Consider the following 13293-nt stretch of genomic DNA (forward strand, 5'->3'; position numbering starts at 1 on the left):
GTAGTTTATTTTATTATTTAGTTTTTTAATTGTTAGTTTTATCTCTAAATAATTTGTATTTTAACCAGAATTCAAGACACCAAATCTCTTCTTCATCTTTAATGAGTATATCTGTCTTGGAAATGATCAGTACTGTAAGTTTTTAGTCATTATTATATCTGTTTACATATATACATACATACAGTATACATATAAACATACATACACCATGCATACATACATACATACATACATACATACATACATACATACATACATACATACATACATACATACATACATACATACATACATACATACATACATACATACATAGACATATAAATAGTGAACGACCAGGGTTGATATTGGGCCGGGGTCGGGTTTGATAAAGTATAGCCAGGGCTGGGTCTGTGACCTGGGCTGCATAAACATTTATACATCCTAAATTATAATTTTTTTATTCGAAATTTGTTTTATTTTGTATATATATATGCATATATAAACATCATTATGATCAACATGATCATCATAATCATCATTACCATCATCATCATCTTCTCTTTTGGCAAATACTACACCATATAAATACTTAAGTTTATATAAAGATGAAAGAATATTGTATGCCAGCATCTAAATAAATAGCAAACATATATATTTATATCCATAATATGTATGCATAAAGCACAACTCAGAAGCTATTATTCCTCCTGGAACAAAAGTTTGGAAGCTTTTACTCCTACTCTTAACCTCAAACTTCATTTTACTCCATATTTTTTTTTACCATCTTGAGCAGTTGCTTTATTAATCATTTATTTCATCTTTTCTACAAGAACATCTCTCTTAAGAACAAATGTCCTTTTATTATTCCAAGAACCCAATGTAAAAAGGTCCCGTCTAATGTTAAGCTCTGTTATTCTCAGTTTACTAAATCTTGTATCTTATATCAAATGTTAGGTTCTAGAGGCTTTTGGTTAGTTTTCAACAATGTCATTAACTAAAGTAAGTCTAACATTTAATCTTGTTAATTATATAATATTTTATAATGATTAATTTTTAAAAAGTGCTAAATAAGTGGTTCCAATTTTTCAAAACTCTAGAAAACACTTTGACCTCTTCAACTATCCTATGATTAGTCTTCACTCTGTTATTAGTTTCTTTATATAAAGGTTTTGAGATTATTAAATTGTTTCTTACTAACTTTAGTAATAAGGTTGTTTTTGAAAGCCTACACTCTTTATTTCAAGTAACTTTAACAAGGTATCTTGTGGTACCCTTAAATCTTTGCTCCTGTATTGTTTCTTATCTACAATATCAATCTTCATGAAAATTTAACATCTAAAGTGGCTCTATTTGTTGACAACTTAACTTTATACTCTTGTCTTGACAAAAAATCTTCACTTTTTGATTGCTTAGAACAAGCAGCTGATTTTTAATCTGATCTCTCTTCTGTAACAGCCTAAGGCTTGCTGTGGCTTATGGATTTAAATTCTGGACTTAAAATCTGCAATTTTTGTTAGACAAGAAAACTCATTTATTTACTGCAAAAAAATATTGCAATGTTGGTATTGCTATATTGATGAATAGTGACCTTCTTACTCTCAGACAAAGTCTAAAAGCACATTTCAAATGTAATGCGGTTGTGGTGTAGTGGTAGAGCGCTCGCGTCATAAGCGAGAGGTACCAAGTTCAATCTCCACCACGTCCCTGGTAGTACCGTGCTCAACTTATTTCTCTGCACAGCGGCCTTGGTTGTTAAGGTTCGTGCTTCAGAATTATATAGTTGAGAGAAGGTTATAACCACAATTAAGTAGCCTCCTCATCTGTAATGGTATTTTCAGCCTTGGGGAGGTGAATTAACATTAAAAAAATATTATAATAATAAATTAGATCTGCTTTATCTGCCAAGGTTGAGCCACTCTCCCATTGTTGCAAGGTTACATTTCTTTCTTTTTTCTACAAATAAAATCATGGTCAATGCTCAAACGAGCTATCATCTTTATAACGATAAACCAAAACTCATTCTTGCTTGTTTCTTATTCAACAAGTTGCATCCTTTTACTATCCCTTTATGCTATAAAAACTTTTATTAATCCAGTTTTTTTCCTTGCACATCAAAAAGACCTTATAACTATTAGCCATCTTAATGTTTTTCTTTTATATAGAACCTACAACTTTTCAAGTCTCCAGTTAACCATTTCCTAGTATTTTCACTTATTCTCTATTTTAAAGTAACTCATAACTTAATAGTGGTTGCTTGCAAACTTGTTGAAAGTAAACTTGAGTTTGAAAATATATAAATATATGCCAGTATTTAATAAATAGTATATGTAAGCATAAAATTATAATATGTAAAGTATTATAAATTTTTTTCTAGCCCTGGCTATCAACCCCTGCTATATCTTATAGTTTAGCGAGGCCAGGTTTGAAAATATCTCATTTTTCAAACCTTTCATTCTCTCCCTGAATTACATTTGTTGTGACAAATAAATTTTATTTTTTTTTAAATAATTTTCTTTTAGTTTTTAGCTTAGTTTTTAGCTTAGTTTTTAGCTTAGTTGTTAGAGTTTGAAATAAATAGTTTTAAATATAATTAAAATTAAATATAATAATATACTAAAAGTGTATTCAAAAAAAGAGAATCAACAAGAGATTGGAATAAATAATAATTGAAAATTACTGTATATATTATTGTATATACTAATTGTATATATTCTAATTACAGTTTGTAATTGTAATAATTTTATATTTTAAATTTATAAATAATAAATTATATAGCTTATATAATAGACAAATGTTTAAACAACTTAGTAGGTTGTTCCTACTGTACAGATTGAACAAGTTTAATGCAAATTAAAAGTTTTGCAAAAAGAAACAAGCAACTAATTATATTTTTCCAAATGAATTGATATTTATTGTCACACTTTTAAATTATATAGGATAAACTCCGAAGCAAAAGGGTGGGTGATTCTATTGATAGTAACCAATCTTTGAAAGGTATATATATATATATTTATCTTAAAATGCATTTGTTTTTGAAATATGGTTGTGAAGTAATCATAATATTAATTTGTTAATGACATTTTAAAAAAAAAAATTTAATTATTCAAGTTATATCTTTGTAGTACATTAAAAACTTAATGAAAATTGTTGTTATAGTAACTGTTGAATTTTTTTGTCTAAGTTTATACATTGGATAAATTAAAAACTCAATATAAATATACAATAATTAAAATATTTAGTAATATGAAACAGTCTTTGTTACTAGTCATTCTCAATTTAGACAATTTCCATATTGGATTTTCTCAGAGTCATTTTAGTTTTATTTCTTAGAGGCATTATAATGGTTGTTCTCAGAAGCATTTTAATAGTTTCAGAAGCATTATAATAGCTTCGAAAGCATTATATTAGTTTCGGAAGTATTATATTGTCTCTCTTTTTTAACATTCTTAGAGTTATGATAAATATGAGTTTTAATTTATTACTGTTATATTTATCTATTATAATTATTATATTTTATATTACTGTTTATTTTTTTATTTGATTATATAATTTCAAGTTTTTTCTGGCATACTTCAAAGTTAACTTAAAGCTTAATCACACAGTTTAAACTTTGCAATGACTGTGGAAATCAAGCAGGGGGTATTTCTGGTAAACAGGAAATTAAATAGGGGGTACAAATCTGAAGAAGTGTAATGGATGAGTCATTCTTAAAGTCTTAGCAATGTTATAAATAAATCTCTATAAGTTTTTATTGTCTTGCAATCAAATTTTCTAGAACCAAAAAAAAAGTTATTGTTATATTTATTAATAAATTAAGAAAATGTTTATAATATATATAGCTTTTAATTCCTAAAGATCGAACCAAACCAAAAAAGAGAAAGTCTGAGAAACAAAAAGCTGCATCGCGAGCATATCTTGATAAAAGAAAAGTTGAGATTCAACGAGAGGCTGAAAAAAAAGCTCATGATGCCTCTTTGCCTTGTCCCTTTTTTAAAAAGAAAGGATTTTGCGATTATGTAAGTTTTTCATATATATATTTTTGTTTATGTAGTAACAGGGGTGCATGTCCCAAAAAAAAGACTCCATATCCTCCGCAGGCATTTGAAAGTCTTAAAATGATCATTTCTTTCTGTTTTTTGATACCCAGAAACTCTAAAAATGTTAAGAGAATTATGGAATACTTTTGAGAAAAAATAAAGACTTCTTTAAATTAAGAAATCTCATGAATTTTATTTCTTTTTACAGATCGTAAGTTACTTGACATTTTTAGAGCAGTTTTTTCATATTTTGAATTTTATTCTATATATATATATATATATATATATATATATATATATATATATATATATATATATATATATATATATATATATATATATATATATATATATATATTAGGCTTGGTCGGGAAAGGCGTGCGATCGCACTCTGATCTTGACCACGCATACAATATTTAGTTGCGACAACTTGCCCACAGCTTCATAGATGTTTTGAGAACATTTCAAAAAATAATCAAGCGCAAAAAAGTTCAACTGGACCGATGAGAGACAATTACAAAAATTAAAAGCTGCCTGATTAAATTGTTATAAAATAAGTTTAGAATAATTAATAAACTTCGTCTTTTAGAATTAAGCGACACTCTTTTATATAAAGTAAAAACTTACTATTAATAATTGTTTAATAAAGAAACAATTGTTATTCAATTTATCAAAGAGTTTAGTATAATTTCTTTTATTTGAGTACTTTTGATTTATTTCAACAAGATTCTAATAAACAAACGTTTGTTGATTTATTTATTAAATAAAAAAGTCAATCTTTTTTAACCATTTCGCGCTTTGCGTAGTTGGCCTGAGTTTTGTTTTTACAAATTACATACAACTCTTTGTAGTACAACGAACAAAAGAAACAATTAAATCATACAGTTACTATGACAATGTTAGAACGTTGTTTTTAGCAGTATCTTTAAAAATGTTAAAAACAATTCCGCAATGTGCTAGATCCCTGAATTAGCGGTCTATAATGATCAGTATCCAAACAAATTACATTCCAAATGAATTATATTTTTATTTTACTAACCAAAACCAAATTTTAAATACGTATGAAAACTATATGAAAGCATTTTTTTATGATTAAACTCAAAAGGTAAAAATAAATTACGAGGAGGAAGCGGAACTGCTTTACCACTGATTATGAATAGTGAGTGGGCTTTTTTTTTATTTTTCATTTTAATAAGTATTTAAAACATAAATAAGTAAATTTAAGTTTAAGTATAACAAATTTGTAAGAATGACATCTGAAGCAAAAAAAATTAAAGATAGTAAACCAATATCTAAGAACTTAAAAACTTTTCTTACGTGGGGGAAAGAATCAGTTATTGGATACACGGAAGAAAATGGCTTAGTTGTCAAAATATGGTGTAAGATTTGTGCTAGGAACAAAACTGAAATTTTAACGGATACTTTAATTAAAGGAGGGAACTTGTGTGGTGACAAAGTATCAGGTAAAATTAAAATAATTAGCTTGTTCTTAATTTGTGACTCCAGGAATTAGTTTAAACATAATTTTTCTACCATTATATAACTTATAACTGTAGTTATCTTATAATTTACTATATTACTAAGTGAAAATTTTTTTTAGAGAGTTGCTTAATTTGAACCGTGATTTTTTCTTTGATAATAATAAAGGTTGATTGTCATCTTAGATGGCAAAGCCATCAATTAGCGCTGCTGATTGATAATGGTAACTCAGAAGATCCTGGAAGTAGTTGTGTTGCTAACCTCGATATGGAAAACTTGTTACCTATTACACAAGACAACCGCAAAGCGTTATTAAAGATGACTAAAACCAAGCATGCCACATAGCCATTTCAAGACACTGATCAAATACCAAAGACTTAATGGTGTACTCCTTTTAGAAGGAAAAGACAACAATAAAGCAGGTTATTGATTTTTAGGTTCAGTTTCTTTTTCGTAATTTGATAAAACAATTCAAATGAAAAAATCAAATTCAAGTTACGTTACTATTATAATAAAAGTTTAATTTTTTTTTTTTCAAGATTTTACATCCGAATGGTTTTATCCTTTTGATTTATCCATTTGATTTTTTAATTTGAAAAATATTAGTTATATTATTATTTTTTTTTTTTATTGCTTTTAATTTCTTTTTTAGCACTTGAATATATATCATGCATTGCCAGTGCCATTAAAGAAAAAGTTGCTAAAATTGTCAATGAAACAAACTTTTTCTCCATTCTTTCCAATGGTTCTCAGGCTAGAAAAACAAAAGATGAAAAAGAGTTGATTATTGTGCGTGTTGAATGCGAGGGGACCCCTGCCTGTTTTGTAGTTTCTTTACTTGATATGAACAGTTTGGGTGGTATGAGTGCTAATACCATTAAAAAGGCTATTGATAGCATTTTTATTGAAACCTGTAGTGTTCCTTTAACTGCGTTAGCTAACAAATACAAACTTGTAAGCGCTACAGCCGACGGAGCTTGCGTTAATTTTGGAATTTATAATGGCGTGTTAACACAATTAAAAAAAGATAGAATGTGGCTGATAAAAATTCACTGCGTAAACCATCGTTTAGAATTAGCAATAAAAGATGCTGTGAAAGATATTTCCCAGTATAAAGAGTGTGAAAGTTTTTTTCCATATTTAATTTATTTTGCAATTCTGGAAAACTAAAATCCGCAGTTAAAAAAGCTGCTGAGGCTTTGAACATTACATATTACACCTTGCCTAAAATATTTGGAATGCGCTTTATAAGTCACAGGAGACGCGGCTTTACAAAACTTTTACATAATTGGCCTTCGCTTATTGTGGGTTTCGATAATGCTCTTGCTGATCGCGACATTAAAGCAGATATGCATGCTAAGCTTTCTGGATTGTCCAAACGGTTGCATGACTACAGACTATTATGTATGGTTTGTAGTTATTTGGACATCTTAGAAAAGTTATCACCATTATCATTGGTTTTTGAAAAACAAATGTTAATGGTGAATGAGTTAAAACCAGCAGTGGATATAACAAAGGCTAGCTTAGCGGAATTAATCTATGAAGATATTGATAATATTATTGATACATATTTACTCAAGTTTATAATCAATGAAAAATGGTTCAACCAATCTTGTTTCTTCGTATTTCAAAGAAGGTAACGAATTGAAAAAATCAAACCCAGAGTTTGTTGAGATTGAACTCAACAATATGGCTAATCTTAACTTTGAATGTATTCATTCTGCCATTAAAGTAAGAAAATTAGCAATTGAAATCATTTTGCCATTGATAAACGATAGATTTAGTTCGCTGTTAAATCCTGTATTCGAATTAATGGATTGGTTAGATCCGCAAGTATGGACAGCAGACAGCATGTATGGTGATGCCAGCATATCTTTATTACTAAACGAATTTTTTTACCCTCTAGAAAAATTAGGAATGGATTTCAAAATGGTTCTTTCGGAATGGAGAGCTGCAAAACTAGTAATAAATGCGCAGTACACCATTGCACTCACACCATTGCAAATATGGCAGAATATTTTTCTTTATCATAAAATTAAGTTTCCAAACTTGAGTCTTTTAGTTGAACTTCTGATGTGAATTGCTGGTTCTAATTCAGCTGTCGAACACATTTTCAGTATTTTGACTGTGATTTTGACTGATAGGAGTTTAAAGATGAACCACTCAACAATGGAAGACTCAATAATCATAGCAGGGAATGACACGAATTTCACTCAACAAGAACGCGATGATATTTTAAGTCGCGCTGTGGATATTTTCTTAGATAAGCGAAGAGTTTTTTGCCTTGATTCAGCTAATGCTAGTATTGCCACTGATTATAGTAGCGAAGAAAGCTGCACCAGTGAAGATATAAGTTCTATATCTGAATCAGACGGATAAACAATTTATTATATATTTTTTATCTCCCATAATTATATATTTATGTACATTACTAAAGAGTCCTGAAGGACGAAAATATATATAGCATTATATATATGATATCTTTGATTGTCATGTTCTTGTTATAGGATTGCATAAATAAATTAAATTTAATAAAAAGGCAGCGTATAAGCTAATATATGTATATATTATATGCTGTATATATAAAACTTTTTAATAATACAAATCAAAATATGTTATTAAAAAGTTTATACGCTGTCATTTTATTAAATCTTTTAAATATCTGTGTGTGTGTGGGTCAGTAATAAGTCAACGTATTAAATTAAAACAAATTTATATTAGCGAATCTTTTTAAAGCATTCGCCAATATAAAATCATTTAATTAGTAAAGATTAAAGTTATGAATTTAATTTTTTTGCGTGTATTTTTAAAACTTATTGTAATGCGGACAAACATGGAAACATACTTGAGTGTTCTCAAAACATCTATGAAGATGTCATCACAGCGGACCAGAGAGACCGCCAGGTTTTATGTCGTGTCAATTAAACAAAACTTTTTTTATTTAAGAGTATTTATTTTATAATAATAGAAAAAGTTGTTTTTAAAATCTAAACCAAGTGCTAAGGGTCCCAAATGGGGAAAAAGGGAAGATTGAGGGGCCCCAAACCCATTTAAGATTTTTTTTTTCAATTTTAATTTTTTTTTTCTCCCTGCATTTAGTTTAGAAGTTTATATTTGCAAAATTATTTTAAAATTATTATATTTCATTAGTCAGATACAGCGCCCCCAGGATCTAATAAAAAATATAAAACTCTTTTACTTTTTTAGTTTATTTTTTATTTATCAATCTTTTTTCTTTAATTTATTTAGATGAATTGAATAAAATTTAAAACAATAAAACAACTAATATTTACAAATATTACTGATAATAAACCTGATATAAACAATACTGATATAAACAAATATTACTGAACATAAACCAACTAAACATAACTAACTCTTCTTCCGTTAAAGTCAATCACAGAAGAGAGGAGTCTTTTGCCATATTCTTTGTTTGCAACTTTTCGCTTGAACCTGTTCCATATTGGTTTGAATTTTGAATGAATTGATTCTCCGCATTGTTCAGCAAACTTAGATAAGCCACAATTGTGGTATTCAACAGAAGGTTGCACATGACATAAGAGTATATGTACTTTCCAACTAATTGAAAGTTTTTTCCCAAGTATGCCAGCAATTTCTTGAGTAGATAAAAAGGAGTTCTTAAATTTTAGAATGGCCTGCTGATACTCAAGCTCAAGTGTTCTACCGAAACAAGAATCTTTTACAACCTTAAAATCTTTTAAACACTGAACAATTGGCACAAGATCAGGATATTCATACAAAACAACTTTTTCCAACTCATCAACACACTTTAGTATCTGGTTTGAATTATTCCCATCCCAACCTCTACCTTGATATCCTCTCTGTAGTACACCATTATTTTTCAAAAAATTATCAAATCCTGGCCAAAGATCCATTAATAAACATCCCAGTGTAGTTACTATTCCTATCAGGATATGTAATTCAGGTGGAGGTACTAAATGTTGGATTAGTGTTTCTGGATCTTCATCGAGGTAGAGAATTCTTGGATATCTCACATTCATAAAATGTTTCATATTGGATTTCCTTGAACTATTTTCTACAGTGTATCTTTGATATCAATAGTCAAGGCTTCCAAGCGTTCGCAGTTTACCACAAACTTCACTTGAGTCTCCTTCACACCAAGACAAGCTTTTTTTCCTGCATGGCTTGAAATTCCAAAAACTGCATTAGCACATTTCAAATCAAAAGCTGCTGAAAACCTAACATCTTGTAAATTTAGTTTCTCTAAAATTATTCTTCAATTGAAATTTGATTCTTGCACATCTTCAACTATGGAGAGGATTTGACAGCGTTGTACACCACTATTTAAGTATAAATTTGAAGTAGTATTTTCAATAACATCAAAAACATTTACAATGACCTTCATGAAACCACCTCCTCCATCCATAGAAATACAAACAAAAGCTGATTGGGGATCAAGACTACGTTGATTTATTAAATCTAGAATAAAACTAGATGTGTTTTGAACAAAAACAAGGTCTTTTATAGAAGTATCATCAGTACTATCAAGGAAGTTGACCTGAAAAATAACAATAAGTAAAAAAAAAATTTTAAACGATATAATTAATTTTTAATACTAAAAAATATATTAGTGCTACCTTTTCTACTTGATAAAAATGAGATAAAGATATTTTAGGTCACTCATTTCCAAAAATGTTGTTTTCTACTGCTGACTTACTTCCCATTCCTTTTCGAAGAGTAGATATCAATACCCCTGTTTTATTCAGAGAAAGTTCTAACACTATTTGAAGTTCCTTAATCATCTGAAGAGATACTTGTTTTACTGACCTAGATATAAATGAAAAAAATAATAATATTTTCTCATTTGATAAATATGTACTCAACAGTATATATGTACCTTCTCTTTGCTTTGTTATCAGGACATCCAACTGTAATTGTCAATGGGTTTCTGCCAGAAGACAAAATAATTGTTCCCCATTTGTAATTTTGTGAGTCTTCATTTTTGCTTTTATTATACCAGATGCAACTTGCTCTCCTTGCAAATTTTCTAGACTTAATGCTAATAAGATCAGGTTCTCTACTGCAGATAAAGAAGAGTAGTTGTGTAAATAACCTTGTGCAACAGTTGAAAAACATCTACTACATAATTTGGAAGACACATTTGAGTTTAATATGTTAAGAACTTCTTTGGTATGAATTATTCAAGATGAAGCTGTTCTTGTCATCATCCTCCATTCAATCTTGAATCAAATTTAAAAGCTATTAATTAATGATATAAATATATATAAATATAAATATATGAATATATATATATTTTTATATATATATATATATATATATATATATATATATATATATATATATATATATATACATATATATATATATATATATGTATATATATATATATATATATATATATATATATATATATATATATATATATATATATATATATATATATATATATATATATATATATATATATATAATGGAAAAAGGTATGCCAAGCAAAAAAAACAATAATTGAATTTTTGAAATTTGAAAAAAGATTTATTTCTTTTAAATAAATATATAAATAATAAAAAAGCACTAGAGGCCTTTCACTATTTTCATCAGTAGTGCTATGTTTAATGCTTTATCAAATTTTTTATATTACTGTAGAAAGTTAGATAATAGAAAAATTAAATTGCTATATTGTAACTATGAGTTACCATTGTAACATTTTTTAAAAAAGGAAGTCTCAATTAAATGTGTCATGTTTTTGTTTATGTAAATGACTTTCATATGACAACAAATTTTTTTCACTTTTTAATTCAAGGAAAACAAAGAGTTGGAAAAAAGGTTCTATAGTTTTGTTGTGCAATCTCTGGCATTCAAATACATGATTGTCAAATTGGTCTGTAGAATTTCCTGTTCTGCAACTGGAAATATGACCATTAGTACGGTTTCTTAAATTATTTGTTTTTCCAGTGTAAGTAGATAAACCATTACATGATAAACACTTTAAATAATAAATAACATTTTTGCTATTACAAGTAATGCGACTTTTAATATTCCAAATAGTTCCATTAGACGTCTCAAACTTATCAACTTCTTGTAAATATAATTGGCAAATTTTACAACGAATATCTTTACATTTGAATAAACCCGTTTTTTTGATAGATGAAATAGAATGAAATTTTGAAGAAGTTAGTTGTCTAAGTAAATTTGGTGGTTGTTTGTAGGCTATTACTGGATGTATATTTGAAAAAACCTCCTTTACCCTTGCATTAGTAGATAGACTAAGTAAAAGGTTAGTTTCTGTTAAAATAGGCTGGCAGTTTAAATTGCTATAAAATGTAGTTACCAGAGGAAAAACTTCTTTGGATTTTTTTAAAGGTGCTGGTCCTTGTAATTTGGCATTATGAAATGCTTTTTCTATAATATTATCTGGGTAAAGACATTCTTTTAACCATAATTTTAGTTCCGTTAAACGTAGTTTTTCTGTAGCATAATCCGAGGTAAAAACAATTATTCTTTTAGCAAGATTGTATGGTATATTCTTTTTTATGTGGAAAGGATGAAAACTATTGTAATTTAAATAGTCGTGGGTATTTGTTTCTTTGTAAAATATATCTGTTTTGATATGTTTATTGTTTTTAAGAATAACCGATACATCTAAAAAATTAATGACATTGTAGATATTTCCGTTTTTATTGTATTGTGTACCTAAATCAATCGTAAAATTAATTGAATTATGTAGTTCTTCTAGAGAACTTTTAAACTTGGCGATGTCTAGATTTTTTGGCCATATGTTAAAACCATCATCAACATATCTAAAATAAAACTGTTCAATATTTTTAACTTCTTCTTTTGAAAAGTATTTTGGTAAGATTTTCGGAAAAAGCAAAGTTTCTTCTAAAAATCCAATTGTAAGACATGCATAGTCTGGGGCAAAGTCTGTACCCATGGCTGTACCTGTAATCTGATGGTATACTTGGTCGTCAAAAATAAAATTATTGTTTTCTAAAATGAAAGATGCCGATTCTAAGAGGAAATCGGAGGTGAATCGATCTGCTATTAAATCTTTCTGTTGTTCAATCCAGTATTGTAATGCTTTAAGACCTAGATTATGTGGAATACTTGTGTATAGATTGACAATGTCACATGTTAGTATTACACTGTCCGAATCAATATTTCTAGGGATTTTTCTTAAGAAATCCCAATCATCTTTTATATAAGTTTTTTGTTTTTTTACAATCGGAGATAATATTATATGAAGAAATTGGCTTAAGTGTGATGTTGGTGAGTCTATTTCAGCAATAATAGGTCGAGCTTTTAAATCTTTTGGAGGTTTCATTTCTATAAACGGAGAACTAGATTCTTGAACCTTTTTAATTATTTCATTGCATTTATGAATTTTTGGAATAACGTAAAAGTACTAGATTTCCATTCAAAATTTGTAATGTAGTCTATTTCGTTTTGTGTTAGACATTTATGTTTAGCAATCATTTTTGAAAGATTTTTGAAAACTCTTTTATCTGAGTCAAAATTTGTTTTTTCATAAGTATTTAAAGAAGATAGATAATCTTGATTAACAAGTTTATCTTTATAGTATGTTGAGTCCATTACAATTAGAGTGTTACCTTTATCTGGTTTTTTGATAACAATGTCTTTCATTTCTTTAAGTTCTTTAAGTGCTATCCTTTCCTGCAGTGAAATGTTATCAACTGATTGAAGTTTGACAGGATTCACTTGCTCAATTTTCGATATTATTTCATTAAGTTCAGATATATTTGTTTTAACATTATATTTAGATTTCTTTTTTATT

At 27.9% G+C, this 13293-nt stretch overlaps 2 protein-coding genes across 3 annotated transcripts in view; both read left to right on the forward strand.

Moving 5' to 3' along the window:
• Window positions 1-13293, forward strand: part of LOC101235045 (uncharacterized) — a 32519-nt gene that overhangs the window by 2721 nt on the left and 16505 nt on the right. Inside the window, exons 2-4 of one of the 2 annotated variants that reach the window (XR_010638697.1) lie at window positions 69-134; window positions 2919-2976; window positions 3822-3998. Coding sequence is in view for 1 of the 2 variants with exons in the window: in XM_065798196.1 (XP_065654268.1) it covers window positions 69-134; window positions 2919-2976; window positions 3838-3998 (285 nt within the window). In the remaining variant the exon portion in view is untranslated. The remainder of the gene's footprint in view (window positions 1-68; window positions 135-2918; window positions 2977-3821; window positions 3999-13293) is intronic. The other variant, XM_065798196.1, reaches the window with a different exon arrangement.
• On the forward strand, window positions 4903-8034 carry LOC136080862 (uncharacterized). The gene is made up of 2 exons (XM_065798195.1): window positions 4903-5920; window positions 6151-8034. Exons 1-2 carry the CDS (start codon window positions 5833-5835, stop codon window positions 6666-6668), a joined length of 606 nt encoding a protein of 201 aa, XP_065654267.1. The 5' UTR covers window positions 4903-5832; the 3' UTR covers window positions 6669-8034.

This window comes from Hydra vulgaris, chromosome 05 (genome assembly GCF_038396675.1).
Source record: "Hydra vulgaris chromosome 05, alternate assembly HydraT2T_AEP".
Lineage (NCBI taxonomy): Eukaryota > Metazoa > Cnidaria > Hydrozoa > Anthoathecata > Hydridae > Hydra > Hydra vulgaris.